Genomic DNA, 22,161 nt, shown 5'->3' with positions numbered 1-22,161 from the left:
AGTGTCCATGAGAGCTAGAACCCGTGCTAGATCGACTCGGACGACGACATTGGAGACATCGAGTACGCTAGCTGCTAATAATATTTCAAATCGAATCTCATTCGGTATGCCTACCGGTAACCGAAAAAGGCAAAGGCTTTTTTTTGCCTGGTACGCTGTGCCGGTAAGTGGGGTGTCCACTACAAACCAGGGAAGTCGGTATAGGATATCTACTTGATCGCACAATGCTGCCTGGCAAATGCACGCAACAGCACCAGTCAAGCATAGAACGTACATTTCTGTCAGCACTGCTGCAGCAGCTTGAAATCTCACTATCAAGTTTAGCGCCCTACTGTACCCGCACGGAATTTCCGCTTCAGATGACCTCGTGAAAGCTGTGGACGGAAAAACGCTTGAACAGACTCACTTGCGACAACACCACGATGGTCGGAAGCCATGATGTGGACATCTGTGTCGGCGCGAAACTACGGGTACATCGTTCAGAGTCTATGCAAGGTATTCACTGTGCAAGACGAGTCGAAACCTGTACAAGGAAGGTTTCGGCTGCACTTGGTAGTTGCGATGGGTCCACAGACACATAAGCACACCCGAGCTCTGTGATCAAGGCCGCGTTTATATCCGAGAACTCTATCCGAATGGTTCCGGCGTCCACTCTTTGAAGCAGCGTGGCGTCCGCAAGAGCGCGTCCTCCGCTATCCAAACGGCCTCCTCTTCTTCTGTGCGTACGGAAGCGTATGCACTTCCAGTTCGGACAAAACCACTCCGAACAAGAAACATGTCAGCCTTCGCGTCGCACCGTTCGCCCTGGCGCCAACCACAGCGACGTCCCCGTATGCCAGCCGTCACCGTTTGGTCGAGTCTTGCTTCCGAGATGCTGACGTCTGTCACTTTAGCTACCACATCCTTGTTCAGCAGGATGATTTTAGGTCGCGGTTCGGTGACGAAATCGTTCACGTGCTTTGTAGTGGATGCCGAGGTTTGACAACCCTGGTTCCACCGCAGCTGACTCAATAGGTGACCCACGTGTCTGTCTTTATTGACAAGAATGGGTTCACTACTCAACAGGCCGGACAGACTGTAAGTGTCTCCTCCGGTATGCTTCCTGCATATCTTAGAACTTGTATGCCCAACTGCACATTTATCTGGACAGAGTCCAACGGAGACGTCGAGCTGGTTACCATCAGACTCCGATCTCACTCCTCAATTTTCTATCTATCGATCAATACGCGCGGCATCAGTTCTCTGCGGGTTAGCCACCCGCATCGCCCTGTGTTGATTGAGTTTGAGGCCTTCAGACCCGGGACCCACTACAAGCAGACAGTAACACTTTCATAGCGACTTGGTTGCAATACTATCGTCCAGCGTAGACCTCCCCGAAGGCTCCTCGAGTGATGAGCTTCTTGGTCTTGACTCTGTCTCGTGGGGTTATCTTAGCGACGATAACTTCGTCGTTCCAGAGTCCGCATCCGTCACGAGTAGTAGCTTCGAGTGAATTTGCGTAGTCTATCTCCTCAGTTGTCGCCCATTGTTGCTTATGCTGCACCTCATCTTGACGTGTCGATAGTAACAAATGGTCGCGATTGCGACAAAGGGGATAGCAGCGATGACGCTACCGCAAATGAATCCGGTGATTGGTGTAGTGGTCGTTGCTGCCAAACCATTTGTATAAGCCGACAGCGTCCCACCGGCATACACATACGTATAGATGCTATTGCGCATCGGGTAGTCTACCGATAAGCACGTGTGGTTCTTGAGCTGGGTCTGTCTACCGTTTCGGACGTCACGTTGCCAGGTGAGCAAATCGGATCCTCCTCCAGCAAGTGACCATAATCAAAAGCAAAATTGTCGATCCATTCCAACTCAAAGTGCTCTTGTAGTACAGCCCCTCTATTATCGGCCCTCCCGTGCATGAATTTGTCCCGAGAAACCCGAGCGCATACTCAAATGTGGCGCAGCTTCCACCCGAGTCAAACTCGCGAATGATTTACGTCGAGTTGCTAAAAAAAAGTTTCGCATGATGGGTTGGTAGTTCTCAGAGGAGTTAGTCGAGATGAATCCGTCCTCATAGGCAGCATTAAGACAGGCGCCTGCATCGCTGGAGCAATCGCCTTTCGGTTTTGCGGTTACCACGTAAGGTGAGCTGGTACAATCAGCGATGTTGTGACCAGCCCTAATTTCAAACAGTGACGCAGCTTCTATTCGAGCCCAACAAAGGCTGATGAGTGCCAGCAGGGCAGGTCATCTTCTCAACGCCGCAATTGAAATGAGAAGAAAAAAACGAAAGTCCAAGATCCACGGCCGCTCGCACTGGGTTCCCGTTTGAACGACTCACATCTACACTGGTTTTCTGGTTCAAAATGGACATCTCTACTTTCTTAGGTGCGGTAGCAGCGTGCATACACCGACACTGGCGGTTTGTCATGACACTGCTGCAATCGGCCCCGCAATTATTTCTCGTTCGCTCTCTTTCTGTATGACTGCACGCGTGTGTATGTACTAGTATAATCGATCCGTTGTATCCGGATCCACGCTACTTAGCATCGCTTCGATTGAGTCGGCGACTGCGCACATATCCGCCGTGACCCGGAACCATCGGAATTTCTCGGAGTCGGTCTCAATGGCTACTCGATAGGGTTACAACATGTTTGTACGAAACCTCACAGATAGAAAGAGCTGTGCAAGCTATATCCACACTTCTGTTCAATTGACAGCCGGGCCTTCTGGTAAAGCATCACGTGCTTATAAATTAAAAATTGCAGCTAGAGAGCTCACGCCATCTTTTGGCAAATAACATGAAGCTTATACAGCGCTTCCGCTGCATTCGGCCGCTGGGTCGGATCCACTACCATGCAAGCACGACCAAGTTCTACAACAGATTCCGGACTAGCATCGGAAAACTCCACCTGCAACATTCCCAGCGCCACTTTCTGGAGAAGAACCGAGTCGACCATCTCACGCCCACTTGACTCCAGGTTCTCCTTTTTCGCTCGAGCATACGGCATCGTGTGGACGTCCAACTCGGACAACACGACACCGAAGGAAAAAATGTCTGCCTTGTCATCATATTTCTCGCCTATCATCACCTCCGGCGCCATCCACAACGACGTACCCACCCCCGCAGTCATCGTTTGGTCCAGACGTTCACGAGAGACTCCAAAATCCGAGAGCTTCGCCTCCATGTCGCTGGTAAATAAAATATTGCGTGACTTGAGATCCCGGTGGATCACAGGCGGGTCTAGCGAGTGGAGATATGTCAAGGCGTGGCAGACTTGCAGCGCAATGGTGGCTTTCTGCTTATCGAATCCAACTGGGTGATTCGACTTCAGGTACGAGTCGAGCAAAGAGCGCAGCTCGCCTCCGTGCATGAATTCCAGCACGACACAAAGATCCGAGAGCGAGTCCCATGCCACACCAACAAAGGACACGATGTGTGGGTGGTCCATGGTGGCGTTCATCTTGGCTTCAGCGAGGAACCCGTTGACCTGTTTCATGTTGGTCCGTGTGGCCGGCAGCAGCATCTTGACAGCGACTTGCTGGCCGTTGAACAGCCCAGCGTGTACCTCGCCATATGCTCCGCGACTGATAAGCTTCTGAATCTGCACCTTGTCACGCGGAATACGCTTGGCCGTGATAACATCGTCGTTCCACAGTCCAGTCTGTCCGAGAACGCCTCGTCCAAGCCCAGCCTGTCCAGTCTTGGGTGTTCCTAGCAGCGCAATACTGCTCCTATCCGAGTGCAGCGTCGCGTTCGTGTCCTTCAACGTCTGCGCCTTCATCCGGCGCTTGTACACAAACAACGTCACCGCCACGATGGCCGCTACAAAGAGGAAAAGAGCTACGGCGATGCCGACGATGCCAACGGTGCTGAGTCCTCGGGGCCCTCCTTCAACGTTATTCAGTTTGGAGGTGGTGCCACTGGACCCTTCGACGTCGTTGCTGCTGTACCACGAGTAGCCCTTGCTGCTGCACGAATGCTTCTCCAGTGCAGCCTGGTCGGCACTATCCGTCTGGTACAAGTTCTTCGATAGGCACGAGCGTTCGTTGTAGTATTGGACAGAAGCCGATCCGTTCTGGCTGAGAGTGGCGATGACGTAGTAGCTCTTGTCGTAGGCACCGACGCACGCACCCGAAGCCGGGTACCCGAAGGCCATGGACAGTTTGGCGCAGGTCGTGTCCGTGTTCATGAGCTCGATCAGGTAGGGCGAGTCGCCGAACTTCTCGCGCATAGTGGCGATGAAGTTCGAGGAGCAATCGACAGTCTGCACGTCCGCGTCGATGTTGCTCGAGCTCGGGGAGCACTGCGAGGGGGTGCAGCTGTCCACCGCCGTGGCGTACACGGCGTACGGAGTCCCGCCGCATTGGTCACCAAGGTAGGACGCCGAAATCTCGTACATGGTCGCCGCGTTGATCGACCGACCGACCGACGCGAATGCAGCGACTAGGAGAGCTCGCCGAAGCATTTGCTCGCGTCCGGTAGTCACCGTTTGAGACGGGTTGGGTTGGCGGGGGACTAGCACGCAGATCGGAGAGTGAGAGGCACTGGCGCTTTTCGCTGTTGGAACATACGGGCCCTGGTGCACTGGTCTTGCACAAGTGGAGCGTGAGAGGCTCATCGACGAGGCAGGGGGTCAACACCAGCAGGCCACGCCGCAGTCTGGCGGTGGATATTTACCCAAGCAGTCGGCAGTGGCATGGGGTCGTGATGGCCTCGGGGCTGCGGAACGGACGCCTTGGAAAGGCGGCGGAGGAGTTGGTGGTGCACTGGAATGGAGACTTTCGTTCAAAGGAATCAAGGTACCGCGCGGTCTCCGTCCATACATGTTCATGTACTTCTGCTTTGGCTGAGCGGGGCGTGAGGTGCTGGCGGGTGGCGATTGGGGTCGATCATGCTGGTAGGAGAACCTCCAAACAATCCTCCAGGTGACACGGCCCAGCTGCTAATGCATCCTGCAACCACGGCAGCCAGGCATACAGCAAACCACGCGTTACAAGGCGTACCCCTTTCACGAACATCAGCCGGTGTACGTGCATTATCTACGCAGGTGGTGCTTGTGCAAGTAGCTCCTTCGACAAGACGACTTGAAGTCTGTGCAGCGTGTCCCCTGCGGTCGGTCGGTCTTTAGGATCTATCGACACGCAGTCGTGCCCGAGCTTCACGATGGGGCTGAAGGACGAAAACTCCGCGCAAACTGCCCCCATCGCCATCCGCTGGAACAGCGTAGCGTCCATCAGCCTCGTCCTTCCTCCTCACGACTGCGTTTCCGCACCTGAGCGTACGGCAGCGTGTGTACACCCAGCTCCGACAACAACACCACTCCGAAAGAAAACATGTCGGCCTTTTCGTCGTACCTCTACCCGAACATGACCTCCGGCGCCATCCATAGCGACGTCCCGACCCCAGCAGTCATCGTTTGATCTGGCATTTCACGCGAAATGCCGAAGTCCGTGAGCTTCCAATTTTCTGGTGAGGAGGATGTTTCGCGACTTGAGGTCCTGGTGTATCATGGGCGGCGACAGTCAGTGCAAATACGCTAAAGCGTGAAGCGCGATGATGGCCTTTTGCCTGTCGAAACCAACTGGGTGGTTGAAGGCTTCGTACTTGGTCAACAGAGCTCGGAGATCCCCGGCGCCCATGAACTCGAGCGCGACGCACAAGTCCGAGTGCGAGTCCCACGCATTACCGACGAAGTTGACGATGTGGGGGTGATCCGTGGTAGCAGTGGTCTTAGCCTCAGCGTGGAACGCGTTGACGTGCTGGAGGTTGGTACGTGAGGAAGGGAGCAGCATTTTTCTGTAGGTTGAAGACCCGGGTAGACCTCCCCGAAGGCTCGACGGCAGATCAGCTTCTTCACTTTGACCTTGTCTCGCGGAATTCACTTTGCAGTGATGATTTCACCGTTCCAGTTCCCTCTCTGGCCTTCCATTACGATGCCGTTTCTGTCGTCAGGGTCAGCGCTGCTCGTGTTTGACCTGGTTTCGGTATGTTTCCTGTGACTCGCCTACTGATGAGAAAAAGAGGATTCCCGCAGCGACGGTGACAGCGGTGACGACAATTCCTGTCACTGTAGCAGTGCTGTCGCTCGTACTGCTGCTTTCTGTCGTGACGGAGCCACTCGAGCTGGCGTTCGTGAAGGGATCTCCTGAACTTCCCCGTCTTCGCTGGAGCTGACACTGGAGCTGACACTATCGACGTCGTTGCTGGTGTACCTATTGTAAGATTCACCGAGTCCGTCGTGAAGAAATCGTACACTGCGCTGACGTTGCCCAAGAGCACACAAGAATGATTGCTGACTTCGTCTCTGTCAGCCGCTCCTACCGCCACGATTGTCGATGAGCACGAGGCGTCCCCCGCCACGGACCCCTTCGACCCAACTTACACGTAATACGGTATCTCCATGGCCGATCCATCCGCGTTCATGCTGCCCTGGTGGAATAGCAATGCCGTCACGTTGCCGCCCAGGCAGGAGTTTGTCGCGATGAAGCCAACCGCGTATTCAAATGTGGAGCAATCGTCGTCCGAGTACAAGCTGTGGATAATATACGGGGCATCGCCTAAGAAGTCGCCCATGACCTGCAGGTCGTTTTCCTTGGAGCAGTCGGTCGACGCGCGTTCCCCGACGTCAAAGTCGTAGCAAACGCCGTCTTCGCAGTCGCCGATTTGCCTCGCGTACACGATGTAGGGATCTGTTCGCCACCGAGATAGTTCGCCATGGCGTCGTATTTCACCGCAGTGACATCAATCCGCGGTACGGTGACAACGACCACCAGGGAGAAAGCTGATCTTAACTGTGGTACGAGCCCTTAGCTGTACACAATTTGACTTAGGGTTCTTCTAGAGAAAAAGGTGTCGTGATTACCAAAGAAACGTTGTTCAATTACTCCGATTAGTGGTAGTTCTAAACCAACTTTAATTTTCAAGTACCTCCGTGAGTAAAAAAGAACAGAATGGTGACCACCTCGAGTCTCTAACATGTGATTCCACTGCTAGATTACAGCGAAGTTTTCATGATTTAGACAGACATTTCCCAATGAACTTCTTGAAAAGTATGCTATACGAAAGCTCGAAACAAACACTGGCACCGCGAACACGACCTTTTAAAGTCCAGAGTATAACGTATTTCGAAGTGTGATAAATTTAAGCTCAGTTCGTGGCTCTAGTCTCCATTGAACTAAACGAAAATTGCAGCTAACGCCACCACTACCGTCCTGAACAAAGATAGTGCGGAGCCTCCGGGCGCAAGAGATGTTTTCGTGGTCACCGTGGTCGGAGTCGGCGTAGGTGACGCTGTCACCGTTGAGGAATTGGAGCCAACCGACGAGCTTGTTGGTATCGCAGACGAGGAGTATGTTGGTGTTGGTGTGTTAGTCGTAGAGCTCGGTAGTGTGCCAGCTGAAGGCTTCACGGACGCTTCAACGTAATAGAAAATGGCGCCGTGGGTGACGTTGCCGAGTGGCGTCGCATCCCTCGCTAAGCAGGTATTTCTGAGATCAGCCTTAGCAATAGATAGAGTATCACGGATTTGTGATGAACTGCAGTCGCCTTCTTTCAGCACCACCGAAATCGATCCGTCCTCTTCCACTGTCGCTGTTACAGATTGATCGATCCCGTCGAAGTGGAAGCCGTGACAGCATTGATCGACTCTGAATGCCTCGTAGTAGACGGGCAACTTGCACTGAGAGTCGTCATAGTATTCGACGACCACGTGCGCAGCCCCGTTAAAGGCAGTTTCGAGGTACGCCTCAGCATCCGAGATGCAAGATGTCGTAACGCCGACCATGTTGCCGGCAGCGCAGCCATTATCAGGATAGTTGCAATCCCCCGCGTACATGTTGACAAACAGCGTGTTTGTGGCACAGTCCATGTCTTCGTAGTACGCCAGCAATGCCACGTTGCCCTCGCCAGCGCTGGTTAAAGTGGAAGTAGTTGACAGGATGGCCAAGTTGAAAACGGTGGGGACGATCTTCATTTCGCTTGTTGTGTATCACGATGTGCGCTTGGCGGGTGAAGTGTGCTTGCTTGGTGGTGAGTTGTCGAATGAGCCGAGATACCCCAAGATGAACGACACTATCGTCCCTCGATCCCATGTAAGAATATGGTGCGATTATACGGGGGGACTACTATACGTACACATCACCAGTTTCACCCCAGCTCGCTGTTTCTACCCAGAGAATGTGGTGCGAAGCGGTGTGAATATTGCCCCCTCCCACCCCACCCCTCGGACGAGACGAACCCGAGACACTTATTCCCAAAAACCTGGAGAGTCCGTCTCCCGAGGTTTTACGTCTCCTTTTTCTCGTGCAATTTCAGGTATAAAACGGTCAGGAGACGGCATTTGGAGGAGTTTGCCGTCTCCCCCCACTCGCAGAGCGGCGCAGGAGACTATTTCCGGGTCTTACCGTCTCCACACATCCCAAACCTGTCAATGGAGACGGTAAATCGCAGTTATGGCTCCCCTCTGAAAGTCTCGTCCGAGGGGTGGTAACAGGTCAACCACCCTCAGCGATCATAGTAACGTTGAAGAACTGGGCGTTATCCTGCGGAGAGCAACGTAAATATAGTAATGTAGAGTCATTTGAGGAGCCCAGGCTCAACTCTATTAGAACCTATTTTTAATCGAATCGCAGGAATTGGACGTCATTTTCCGCCAACTCAGAAATCGGAAAGGATTACGACAGTTCGAGGGTATCCTTACTACATATTAACATGTTCTGTACGTCTTGGTTGGTGTTACATCCCAGATTATTGTAGTAATTGAGTATTGAGCCAAGAAAACTGGGCTTATGGGGAGCCCAGCAGCGATACTCCTGTCGTATCGTGTCCTATTCAGCACTTCTTAAAGCTCACGGCGCCATGTCGAGTTCTAAGCCTGCATATTGCTGTAAGTATATGGGCCCATCCAGTCTGACAAAGTGAACCGAGTTGGGGCTGCCCCTTAAGGGAGCGGTTGTGATGAGTGTCGAGGAGTCGAAGAGTCCACACGAGCTGCGGGCTCGTGGTTGAGCCCCCGTGATGGATGCTGGACGCCAGGGTTGCGGGATGGGTTTTTCGAATTGAGAATAAACCATTTATTCCACCCACCCACCCCGGACTTGTTGACGACAAATAGGATCTATATGATCAACATAGTACTGGGATTATGCTTCCTTCTTCCTATAAATGTCTGTCTGAGGGCCGTTCTTAACGGAGCGGTAGGCTGGGTGTGCGGTGTGCGTAGAGAGTACCACTCTGCGCGTCGTCGTTAAGAATGACGGAGTGTAGGGCGGTAGGCCGCTGTACCAGACTGTACCTGTGTCCGAGAAATTGTCGCATTCACAAAACGCCCCGAACCCCCTGTGGGCCACAGTGTGGCAGATACTATGTATGTTCCCTCAGCTAGTCGATTCGGACGACGAGGAATGGAGCAGTTCGTCCAGTGATGAAGAGATGAATGACATTGCCGTGTGTGTCGCTGCAGCGACGCAGGCACTTGCCCTTAGAGAAGATTATTCAGAGGAGCTCGCGCTGGGCTAGACAATGGTGCGCAGCAACTCTCGAGGGCGATCCATTTGGATGGGGAGTCAGAATCTGGGCAGCCTACCACGGACAGCGCACACACACCCCTCGTGGTGTGCGTAGGGAGCCTACCGATCCGTGATCGAAAATTCCCTCGAGGTAGTCCCGACTGCTGCACAGAGCCGGTGCGCAGTCTACCGGGCCTACCGAGCCTACCGCACACCCGCTCCGTTAAGAACGGCCCTGAATCTGCTCAGGAAAACTCGACGCCAACTGCTGTTTACTGTGGACATTCAGCAACACCTTTACGTTTCCATTTGTGCAGATAACTTCATTGATGAGACGAAACAATTGACGACGACCTGAGTCTCAGCCAACAACTCTGCAAACAAGAACATCCCAAAGTGATCTGATTATTCTATGTGCTGGCGTATGATGCGAGAAACAGCACAAAAACGGGTCGTCGTTGTTTCGTAGGCAGTATCTACGTCTTTGTATTGGATCGTAGGATTTTTGGCCTACGTTTTTGCGGAAATTATAAATGAGGAGAAGGCGAATGACTTGAAGTTTGTATTGCTGCTGTATGATGCTTGAGTGGCATGTGTTTCGTCGGAGAAAAATCCGACGGGAAATAGTCGACAGTGATTCGCATAAACGCGAGCACCAAACGCCAAGCCAACTTCTCGCACGATCCGCACGATCCGCACTCGCAGCATGCAGAGATTTAAGCCACCAGAACCCACACACCAGGCTTGAGGCTTGCTCTGATGGGGATGCCTGTGGCTATCCGACCCATTTCGGGACCGGGTTCTGATACCCTCATTACACTATGGGGCATTTCTCGGCACTTGGGGCCTCCAGCCCACCAACTATCCTACACCGGGGTGCGGGTTGGCAGGGCGGACCACACCACGGAGTGGCTGCTCGTCCAAGACATTGCCTATCTCCGGCCTCCGTGGAAAGTCCCGCACTCAGCGGGGATCGATCCCGGTACCTCCCGGTCTCCGCGTCAGGGTTTGACCACTGGCCCACGGGGATCGGTACTCGCGGCATGCAGAACGGCCTCTCTATCGACTCATCAGTCACCACCCACTCTGGCAGCACTCCCAAGCCCTTCCCGACCGCGGCAACGGCCTCAAAAGACGCCTCAGTGGCCGAAGCGGTCACCCGTCACTCACCCGACCAGTACGTGCTCCTCCAACACCGCCAGATCTGCCACTTTGTCTGGTGTAGCTGCCGCCTTGACTACTGCTAAGCACGTCAATGCCATCGCCATTCCGAGCTCGAAACCCACGATTTGCACCCCCGTACTCAATGATGCCAGTGATGTGTCTCAAACGACGGACAAACCGAGGCCCTGTAGCAAAGGGACGAAGTGCACCTCGGGTGTGGACAGCATTCCCCCTCCAGCGGTCGCTCCAGGAGCTAAGGAGACTGCGACAGACTGCATTTTGGTGCTCGCTGCGGAAGAGCAGAGCGGAGTCCTAGCTGTTGATGAGACGATTGCTACCTATGCACGTAGAGACATTACTGCCCAAGATGTACGCGATCCATGCATTTCAACGAGAACTCAGCACGCATAAGAAAGGAAGTCTGCGAACCATATCGCGCTGGATCATCAGCACCAAAAACAGTGAAGCACACCATGTTTTAGACAGAAGCGGCCAGATCGACCTTAGCCGCTTCACATCGCAAGAGTTTGAAGAGTTTCTAGTGGAGAAGCGGAAGGCAGTGAGTGTTAGCACGCTGAACAGCTACCGAAGCGCTCTCAAAGATCTTTACCGTCGGAAGCAGATCCTTCTTCCTCCTTCTTACGAGAAGAGCATGTCAACCTTTTTTTCGGGGTTGAAGCGGCTACAGGCATCAAAGTATCAGTCGGGATCCCCCATTACCGTTTTCACTTTACCAGGAGTTGTGCAAGGCAACTATTAAGCGTCAGGACGCCGGATTTGCGCATTTGTTTTTCCTTACTACGCAATGGAATCTCATGTGCCGTTTTGAATCGGTACAGACCATTTGCACCGAGCACTGATGTAACGGGGTTACACGTACAAGTGGCTGCAAGCCACTTGTGAATTTAACAGATAGGTTATCTGTTAAACGTTTTGGATACTTCCTCACATTGGTGCAAGACACACCGATGGATACATTGAAGTGGACCACCACAGTAAGTGGTCCACACCTACCCAAAGATCCTATTGGTAGAAAGCAGCATCTTTCTACCAATCAGAGACATGCATATTAGCGGGGCTCTGACAGCCAGCCGCTGCCAACCCTTTTATAGATGATAAACAGTTTTTAGCAGATTTTAGAGGAAGATCAATTTACAAACAATACAGTTCTCATTTTACCTTAAACTAGCTACTTGGAATCTTGTCTAAGTTAACTTATATTTGTGTATTCAAATATAATTAACCTAAGTAATTACTAAGTACTTACGCTTCCTCATACACGTTGCGCAACGTGTAAGCTAAAGTAGTGAGTCAAGTTAGACCCACTACACCTGGTAGCACTTTGTAGTCCGTCCAACGACCGACTGCTTGACGTTCGTACGCGGTGTACGAACGCGGAGCCGAGAACCACATGAGCACGGAGGTGCCCATGGAAGCTCCAACACGCCTGCAACGCATGTTGCACGCGCTGACTGCCCCCACCTGTCTGACCCAGAGTGGGAGGCCCTCCAACGACTGTCAACAGTCATTGGAGAAGCGGCGATAGCTACAATGCTGCGTACGCTATCGCCGACGGAGCAACATGGTGTTGCTCTGGGGTTCATCATGAAGGAGCAGCGTGACGCTGCTTCCTCAGTGACGGCGTCGTCAGGGACGACACCGCGTGCTCAACCATTAAAGTTGAGCGTAAGCAATTACGTGGGAAGAGAGGGCGAGCCTCTCCTCCGATGGCTTGTCGAACTCGACACAGCCATAGCGGCTCGACGCATCGTCGACCCGCTGTCGAAGGTCGCGTTCGTCATGTCCTGCCTTGGCGGACGCGCAAGGTGTTGGGCGTATGGACGCCGACTCTCCGATCCTACGTGCTTCAGCACGTACGAAAAGAGGAGCTCAAACAAGCGTTTGAGCCCCCGCAAAACGAGTTCCGGTCGAGGGCGGAGTTCCTCGACCTTCAGCAGGGTAAGCATGACGTCCATGCTTACGCGCAGCGCACACGATATTTGGTATCAAATATCGTGACTAACCCGATTGACGAGGCGACCAAGGTCGTCACGTTCATGAAGGGCTTAGAGATGGGCCTGTGAATACCTATCTCTTCCGAGAGTACCCGAGTACTCTCGAAGCTGCAATTACTCTTGCCATGCAAGAAGAGTTTAGCCTGCGGCAGGCTAAACTGCATGTGAACGTGCCGAGGCCGCAACCGCGCCCGGTAGCGAGGCCGGGAGGTCCAGAACCAATGGACCTCTCGAATGCAACAACTGCTGGTTACCAGCAGCAGGGAGGTAACGTGCGATGCTTCCGTTGCGGAAGGATCGGTCACTTTGCACGGGAGTGCACAGCTCCCATGCCCCTGGAGGTGGCCGTCGTGGCGATGCTAGGCATCGCCGCGGACCAACAAAAACGCGGACATCCAGTAGGCGCGGGGCGCCCTACTGGTAATGCAGTCGCGCGTGCCGACATCGGGCACGCGACACTGAGGACTGCAGCCCCAGTGAGACCAGCTCACTGCAAGAAACAAGATGACAGGCCGAACCTGGTCATCTTGAAGGTTTACTCGAAGAGAGCGAGCGACCCTCTTCCGAGCATTGGTAGATTCAGGCGCGTCGAACAACTTTGCTCGACTACGAAGCCTGACGAGACTTGACTTCGAGGAGGTAAATGTACCTCGAAGTCTTCTGGAGGTACGACTGGAAACAGGTGCCATCGTGAAGACCGAGAAGCGCGTCGTGAACGTGCGCTTCTCGTACAAACAACGAATGTTTGTCGAACGCTTTATCGTCCTGGACCTGGACGATAAGTTCGACGTGGTAATGGGCATGCCGTGGCTTGCACGGCATGATCCGGTGATAGACTGGAAGAAGGGCACACTCGTGCGCTTCGGCCGCGACAGCGGAACAGAGAGCGATGGCCCTGTTACCGCAGCGCACGCACCAGCAGGTGCGCGCGGCTCTCCAGTCGAGACAGCGTTTTATGCCGCTGTCCCGGAGTGCCCAAGGAGTGCGCGAGGGCGCGCACAAGTGAGACCCACGTCGGCAATGCTGCCGACGTCGGAAGAAAAAGATGTGCTGGTTCCGGGAACCAACACCCACGTTCAAGCGTGTAAGGGACAGTCCCTGACCCGAAGCGGTCAGGTCGACAACGACGCGTCGGCTCCGGGAGCCGACGCATCCTCGGTCATGAGGGGCTCCGCCAATGAATGGCGTCGAGGTGACGAAGGCGTGTCAACTCCGGGGTTGACGCTGCAAACAGTGCGGACGGTTGCAAACGTACCGCACTGACGCAATTTGCATGCTGTCGTGCAGCCGGGCTGCACGACGAAGCGCCATGCGATCAAGCCGGACTTGATATCGCGCGCCCGCAGACAGGGTCTGCCGGCGAAGGGACACATTACCGTGCAGCCGGGCTGCACGAAGGAAAATGCGGTCAAGCCGGGCTTGATACCGCGCGCCCGCGGACAGGGTCCGCCGGCGAACAACTGTCCACGGCCGGGCCTGGACAAGAAGAACAACTGTGCGGAGCCGGGCTCCGCACAACAAGAAGACGGCGCAAGCGGAAAATGCTGCGCAAGTCTCGGTCCGGGACCGAAACGCAACAAGAGCAGTCTGCTGGGCAGACTGCGGCGGTGACGCCGAATGTCAAGACGCTAAGCGTCTTGACGCGCACCGATACTGGATTCCAGTATCGTGACATAGAACTCGCTAGTCCTCCGACGACGGCGTCGGAGTTGACTTCGCTTCCAGCCATGAGCTGGAAGCGCTTCACGCGACTTGCACGATGGACGCATCGAACAAGTCTGCGTTCTTCGGACAGCGAAAGAACGGCGAGTGAGAGCGAAGAGCTGAGGCAGCTCTTCATGGGAAGTACCACTGAGAGTGAAGACACTCTCAGTGCGAAGACGAAGCGAGAGCGCTTCGAGGAACAAGGTTGGGACTCGCTGAAGTCGAGTCCCTATTACGAATTGTCGAGGGAGTACAAAGACGTACTCCCGGAAGACATTCCTGCGGAGCTTCCGCAGGATAAGGGCATTCAGCACGAGATTGATCTCGTGCCGGGCACGAAGAACTGTGTCACGCGGCAGTGGCCACTGCCGCGAGAGCAAGTAAAGCGATCGACGACTTCTTTGAAAGTCGTCGCAAAGCAGGACAAGTGCAGGAATCAAAGTCCCTTCACAGTGCTCCGACGTTCTGTGTCAAGAAGCCACAGGGCGGATGGCGCATCGTTCATGCCTACAACAAGCTGAACGATGCGACGGTACCGGCGCAGACGCCGATACCGCGAAAAGATGTTATCATCGATTCGATGGCCGGGAGCACCGTTTACAGTGCTCTCGACTTGCGAGATGGATTTTATCAAATCCTAATGCGTGAGAGCGATATCCCTCTCACGGCAGTGAGCACGCCAAGCGGCATGCTCTGGGAATGGCTAGTAATGCCACAGGGGCTTAAGAATGCCCCTGCGACTTTCAACAGGTGCGTGACGCACTTGTTGCGCTCGGTGCGCGACTTCGCACCGAGCTACTTCGATGATGTATTCATCCACAGCCGGGCTGTGGACGGGAAGACTCGACGTAGAGATGCACAGGGTGCATCTCCGGCTACTTGAGCTTATGCGAAAGCATAAGCTCTACGCGAACCTGAAGAAGTGTATCTTCGGGGCGAGCGAGATACCCGTCCTCGGGTGTCTCGTAGGAAAGAATGGTGTTCGCCCTGATCCGGAAAAGGTCAGAGTGATTAATGAATGGCCAACGCCTTCAAGTGTCAAGGAACTGAGGCAGTTCCTTGGCAGCCACGTACTTGTGCAAGTACGTGGAGGACTATGCGGGCAAGATCCGCCCGCTGTCACAGCTTCTTAAGAAAGAAGCTGTGTGGAATTGGACACCCGATTGCCAAAAGGCATTCGATGCAGTCAAGCGGGGCTTGACTGAGGCGCCGATCTTGGCAGTGGCTGACCAAGATCGCCCATTTCACGTAGTGTGTGACGCATCCGATTTCGCGATCGGATGCGCGTTATGCAGCACGATCACGAGGGCCGTGATCGTGTCGTCTATCAATCGCGTCAGCTGAAGCCAGCTGAGTGCAACTATCCGGTGCATGACAAGGAACTCCTTGCCATGAAGTATGCACTCGCAAAGTTCCGACTGTACTTGCTTGGGAGTAGACCATTTGTGGTCTACACCGACCATGCTTCACTGCGCACCGCAGTGAAGTCGCCACATTTCACAAAGAATGGCGAGATGGCTCTCATTCTTTGCGGAGTATAACTTCCGGGTCGAATACAAACCCGGAAGATTGAACGTGGTGGCCGACGCGTTATCACGTCGACCGGACTATGCAGAAGCTGTTGACGTCAATGCCATTGACGCCATGCGATCGAGCAAACCCACATCATCTCTGTTGGATGATGTGAAGGCCGCGTACGCGCACGACGCGGACGCGAAACTCTTGCTGGCCTATGGCACAGCGTCTTCTGACAAGTCCCGTCAGAAGCTGCCCAAGCACCTTCGAGCGCGTGCACACCGCTTTCGTGTGCACGACGGACTGCTACTTTACAACGCAGTCGACGACAACGCGGATCGCGTTGTCGTGCCAAATGACCATGACCTGCGACTCAGGATCATGTACGAGTATCACGATGCCCCGACTGCGGGACATCTCGGACGTGAGAAGACTTACGTCCTTCTCACGCGCGACTTCTACTGGCACCACCAGTATAGTGGGTGCGTAAGTACATCCGTGCTTGCGAGGTATGCTAACGCGTAAAGCCTGCGCCATTCGCGCAGGCTCCACTGCAATCACTACCGACTCCGCCGGATAGCGGATAGCGGAGGGAACACCGGTGTTGTGGTCTTTGTAGACCGTTTCAGCAAGATGGTACATCTTGCTGCGGTGCCAGCAGAGGTAACCGCGAAGCAGACGGCCCGTCTGCTCGTCGACATGGTGTTCAAACACCATGGCATGCCGTCCGACATCGTGTCGGACAGAGACCCGCGCTTCACAGCGCACCTGTGGCAAGAAGTGTTTACACTTCTTGGGAGCCAGCTTTCCATGTCGACTGCGGATCATCCGCAGACGGACGGTCAAACCGAGCGCGTGAATCGCGTGCTCGTCGATATGTTGAAGAGCTACGCTCACTCGTTCCAATACTGGAGCGAGTGCTTATCGATGGCGGAGTTTGCCATCAATAACTCAGTGCATGCCTCGACCGGGCATACACCGTTCTACGTGAATGCCATGCGGCATCCACGTCTACCGAGTTTACTCGGAGTGATGGCTCCCACTTTAAGTGGGGGAGGATCTACGACTGCAATACAGCAGCCGCAGAAAACCGCTGACACTTGCACAGTGTCAGCTGCAACAATGGACAAACCACATGAGTCTGCGCAGGGCGCAGACTCCCCCAACAACATGGCCAACGACCACGGGTCTGCGCAGGGCGCAGACACCGCAAAGAACCACGCAGAGGCCGGGCCTCTAGCGGAGAGCGAGCTGAATGACTTCAGCTCGGATGCAATCAGTTTCATCACCAAAAGACAAGCCGTGATTCGGTTTGTCCAAGACACTATAGCAGCTTCTGTTGATCAACAGAAGCTGAACGCAGACAATGCGGGCAGAGGCAACACAAATGAATTTAAAGTTGGTTCATTAGTTTTGCTAGCTACACAAAACCTGCCTAGACATGCAGTTTCGGATTTCGAAGCAAGCAAGCTTGCTCCGCGCTTCATCGGGCCGTTCACTGTGTTGGTACGGCACGGCAACGCATACACGCTAGACATACCGTCTAGCATGCGCCTCCATCCGACCTTTTACGTCGGACGGCTGAAGCCATACCTGCAGCACGAGCCATCTAGCTCGGCTGACCCGAAGCCTCGGCGACGAGCAGCCTCTCCTCCAGCGCGCGGACGCGCTGGAGCAACCCCTTCATCTGGGACCCCAGCTCGACCGGGATATTCGAGGAGGTCTGCGAGACCGCCGCGACTTGGGCCTTCTGGTTCGCCAGCTCCAGTTTCAGAGCGGCGAACTCAGCGCCCTGCAGACGCTCCACGACGGTCACCCGGTCGTGGAGAGGCGCATACTGATCCGCCCGGGGCTGATCATATCCGGGGCGTGTCCCCACCCCCGCCACCGCCGATCCGTGACGCCCGCGGCTCAACCCACTGGATTGTTGAGCGGATTGTTGACCATAGTATCCCGAAAACGAACCCTTGAGGGTTCGTTTTCGTATTCGTTGGAGAGGATTTCCTCCCCATCAAGATACATGGGAGCCGCGGAACGTCTTGCTGGAGGACGTTCCAGAAATGGTGAGGGCGTACGAGGAGCAGTACGCGCTGGCACAGCGGAAGTAGCACGAGCGCTGCGGTCATCGCTACCGCCAGAACCCTGACGTGCTAAGAACTTAGCACGGAGCTCTTTGAGACTCTCGGGCACACGGAACGACGTGTACCCGTTCAGGTCGCGGTCGCTCAAGCGGACCGCGCCTGGGAAGCACTTCGTGCACTGAAAGCCCTCGGGCACAGCGCACGGCGCATTCGCCTCCTCCGCAGCAACGTGGAGTTGCTCCAACTTTCCACGCTTCGAGTACATCTCGAAGCGATCACGCGCTTGCTTAATCCGATCACGGTAAGCACTCGGCCTCTTGTTGAAGTTTTCAACAATGGCGTTCCAGCTTTGACAAAGTGCCTGCCATTCGGGCACTTTGCTGCGAGAAGATGTTTTCTTGCTTTGAAACCATCGGAGCTCATGGAAGAGTCCGATGTAATAATCGCGCCTTCGATGCGTTTCAGCATCAAAGTGCAGCTCGACAGCCACAGCGTCATCTTTGATGGCGCTGCATACGTACAGCGGCACCTCATTCGGAGGTACCGAGTTCCCAAACCGGTCCGCGATCTCGGACGCGGACGGCATCCATGGATCGCGCGTTGCAGGCGCAGCGCGCGGAGAGCCTTGAGCTTTGACATCACGCGCTGCAGCAGCAGCGCGCGGAGTACTGAGAGCCCCCGCGGAAGCGAGTGGGGTATCGCTCTCAGTACGCGAACGCTTCGAACTCGAAGCGTCCGATTCGTCCCCTTCACGCGGGCGAACGTTCTTGGCGTGAGGGTCGAGCGATTCGCTCGACACAGAGTCTTTGCGCTTGGAGGGCGAGTCCTCCTCGCCCTCCATGTCTTCATCGTCGTCGTCGAAATCGACGACGTCGCCGTACTTCGCCTTCTGGCGTTCGAAGTAGTCGTCGATGGAGAGATGACTCCCCATCGACTTTGCGGACTTCTTCTGAGGCGCGTTCATCGTTGAATGAGCGCGGATTTCTTCTCCAAACGCGGAGAATTGACGAATGGTCAATTCCAATAGATTGACGTGCGGGGACCCCGCGCGTCTAACCTTAAGGGGGGGATGGTGTAACGGGGTTACACGTACAAGTGGCTGCAAGCCACTTGTGAATTTAACAGATAGGTTATCTGTTAAACGTTTTGGATACTTCCTCACATTGGTGCAAGACACACCGATGGATACATTGAAGTGGACCACCACAGTAAGTGGTCCACACCTACCCAAAGATCCTATTGGTAGAAAGCAGCATCTTTCTACCAATCAGAGACATGCATATTAGCGGGGCTCTGACAGCCAGCCGCTGCCAACCCTTTCATAGATGATAAACAGTTTTTAGCAGATTTTAGAGGAAGATCAATTTACAAACAATACAGTTCTCATTTTACCTTAAACTAGCTACTTGGAGTCTTGTCTAAGTTAACTTATATTTGTGTATTCAAATATAATTAACCTAAGTAATTACTAAGTACTTACGCTTCCTCATACACGTTGCGCAACGTGTAAGCTAAAGTAGTGAGTCAAGTTAGACCCACTACAACTGAAGTGCGCATGATGATAGTGTAGGTTGCATCATGCATAAGTCCAAGACAAATCAAGAAGGAAGCGGGCCTAAAGACCCACGGCACGTATTTGCGAACCCGTTCAACCCTGCAACCTGCTGGATTACAGCCCTGGCAATATACTTAGCTTGTCGCCCTACACAGCAGCCTGGACCACTTTTTCCTGGGTCCCAACAGAAGTCGCGTTTTGGAACAATTTTATGAAAGCCCGTTACAGAGCGCTCAGGCATCAATCACTATGGAACACACTCTATTCGAAAAGGTGTCACAATATTTGCCTGCAGCGGGACGACCGGTGGACCCTCTATTGCTAGTGTTTGTCTACGAGTTGGCTGGTCGTTGGGTGGTGTGCAAGACCGGTATATTCGATACGAATCAGCGGGAGATCAGTACCTTGGGCGTGTTGTTGCTGGGCTCCCGCTTAATCGTGAGGACTTTTCAATGCCTCCCCATTTTGAAGACAATCAAGATTCTAGTCTGCGTAACTGCTTAGCTGAAATGTTCCCCGCACTTCATACCACTAGCACTCTTCAAGATATCCTGAAATTGCGTGTAGCATCTCTCGTCTACCATGCTAAGTACCTCGGAGAGACATTGCCAACTACCCACCCACTGCTTTCAACGTACTTGTTTCGACATGATGATGAATTGAGTCAACTACGATCTAAACTAGTGGTGGGCACGTCTTCGTGGATGAATCCAACGGGAATTCCGCCACATGTAGAACTGTACAAGCAGCTACGTGCAATGCAAAACTCTATTGGCAAGTTGCCGCCAGTGGTTTTGGAAGAATCAGCAACCTAATTGGGAAAAGGGAGTTGTAGCTGGAAATATTACCAAGGAGCAGCTCGAATCGACCATTGATAAACTACTTGCTCGCGCAGGGATTGCGCATCCTCCAGCGATAGCAGCCTCTAGTGATGGGGACACAAACACCCGCCGAACAGTGCACTACTATGACGGGAAATTTCATATACTTACGCAGGTTTTTTAGTTTTCTAATCCTGATTCATTAGTGCATGGAAACTGTGGTGGTTTGGCAATTCCCACAAAGAATATCCTCCTTTTAAAACTATTCGAGCACATGATCTGCCTAGCAAAGCATTGAACAAAACTTTCTCTGACTGGACTGTCATGTTACGGCACATTCAAGCAGCCGCTGTGTCGGCTGGATTGGCTATTCCATCGAGTATGTCTGAGCAGCAGGCAGCGGAAGTTTTTCGTGTAGGAATGGACTATCCGCAACTGGCACCTTCGAAGAGAAAAAGACGCGTAGCAGAGCTGTCAGGCACTACTATGCTTCTGCTTGTGAGGGAGGCGCGGCAACAGCAAGTTTGGACTTCTTCAACATCCACACCAGAGCACAAACGGCAATGTCTAGGTTAATTTTGGCCAATAAAATTCCTTTCCTTCATCATAGGATTATTGCCCTACGAATTTGTCAGATAAGTGAATGAAAGTTTCGACCGTGGTACCTACAAAGATTGTACCTATCCCCTCCTTGGCAAATTAACCGTAGAACTGAAGGGACACTCATTACGAGGAGCGTCTGGAATGCTGTAAGTTATCCACTCGTCGCTCTACACCCACCGCTTGCCCGCGACCTCGTCCACTTGCATGTGCTGTGCGAACTCCTCGCCCGCCAAGGAAAGAGCGGACAGCAGCTCGACCAGCAGCTTTGGAGAGGACCACGCCGGCGTTCTTCAGACTGGTCCTGCGTGAAAGACAGGTTGGTTTTCGTGAAAGACAGGTTGGTATTCGGTCATCCTTGTGGAACGTAACTACTCGAGCGTGTCTTTCATGTAAGAGTCAAGTTCGTGTTAGCTACATGTGGACGATGTCTCGGTAGCGCAACCCACACTCACCTTGTGCTAGTTCTTGGCCGAGCCTCCAGGTCCGCAGGTGAGAAGTGCCCGCCAGGGCCTCGTCGCGCGCGGCCTGCAGAGCGTCCGAGATCTTGCGGAACCACTCGGTGCTGGCCTCATTCGAGCCCACCTGCATCTTGACCGCCTGGTCTAAGAGCTTGGTCACACCGATCCCCGTGGGCCAGTGGTCAAACCCTGACGCGGAGACCGGGAGGTACCGGGATCGATCCCCGCTGAGTGCGGGACTTTCCACGGAGGCCGGAGATAGGCAATGTCTTGGACGAGCAGCCACTCCGTGGTGTGGTCCGCCCTGCCAACCCGCACCCCGGTGTAGGATAGTTGGTGGGCTGGAGGCCCCAAGTGCCGAAAAATGCCCCATAGTGTAATGAGGGGTATCAGAACCCGGTCCCGAAATGGGTCGGATAGCCACAGGCATCCCCACCAGAGCAAGCCTCAAGCCTGGTGTGTGGGTTCTGGTGGCTTAAATCTCTAAGAGCTTGTTTGCTCGGGAGTGAACTTGACGTCGTTGATGCGCCACCGCCTTGATGATCGACTCGCTCACGCAGCCCTGACATTTACCTAGCAGGGAGTGTGATCCTATTAAGACGGCCATCTACTGCCCACCGAGCTGCAACCTGTCACCGCTGTAAGCACCCACACGACTGTGAGCTGCCCCACTAATTGCGATATTTCGATGTGGCCCGAATGTTCCCTGTAACGGGATTACATTTCGTGACGAATTTTAATCCT

At 53.8% G+C, this 22,161-nt stretch overlaps 3 protein-coding genes across 3 annotated transcripts; all 3 read right to left on the bottom strand.

The window, feature by feature from the left end:
• Positions 1-2,768: 2,768 nt before the first annotated feature.
• On the bottom strand, positions 2,769-4,394 carry IUM83_03198 (TKL protein kinase; the record flags this gene model as incomplete). The annotated part of the gene is made up of 1 exon (XM_067927184.1): positions 2,769-4,394. The coding sequence occupies one exon, from the start codon at positions 4,392-4,394 to the stop codon at positions 2,769-2,771; it is 1,626 nt and encodes a 541-aa protein (XP_067791793.1).
• A 957-nt stretch (positions 4,395-5,351) lies between these two features.
• IUM83_03197 (TKL protein kinase) lies at positions 5,352-5,787 on the bottom strand (the record flags this gene model as incomplete). Its single annotated transcript, XM_067927183.1, has 2 exons — positions 5,352-5,493; positions 5,600-5,787. The coding sequence occupies 2 exons, from the start codon at positions 5,785-5,787 to the stop codon at positions 5,352-5,354; spliced, it is 330 nt and encodes a 109-aa protein (XP_067791688.1).
• Positions 5,788-6,373: 586 nt separating this feature from the next.
• IUM83_03196 (TKL protein kinase) lies at positions 6,374-21,547 on the bottom strand (the record flags this gene model as incomplete). Its single annotated transcript, XM_067927182.1, has 2 exons — positions 6,374-6,684; positions 21,412-21,547. The coding sequence occupies 2 exons, from the start codon at positions 21,545-21,547 to the stop codon at positions 6,374-6,376; spliced, it is 447 nt and encodes a 148-aa protein (XP_067791794.1).
• Positions 21,548-22,161: the final 614 nt, after the last annotated feature.

This window comes from Phytophthora cinnamomi (genome assembly GCF_018691715.1).
Source record: "Phytophthora cinnamomi strain GKB4 chromosome Unknown Contig38, whole genome shotgun sequence".
NCBI classification, from domain to species: domain Eukaryota; phylum Oomycota; class Peronosporomycetes; order Peronosporales; family Peronosporaceae; genus Phytophthora; species Phytophthora cinnamomi.
This window is presented reverse-complemented; position numbering and strand designations above follow the sequence as displayed.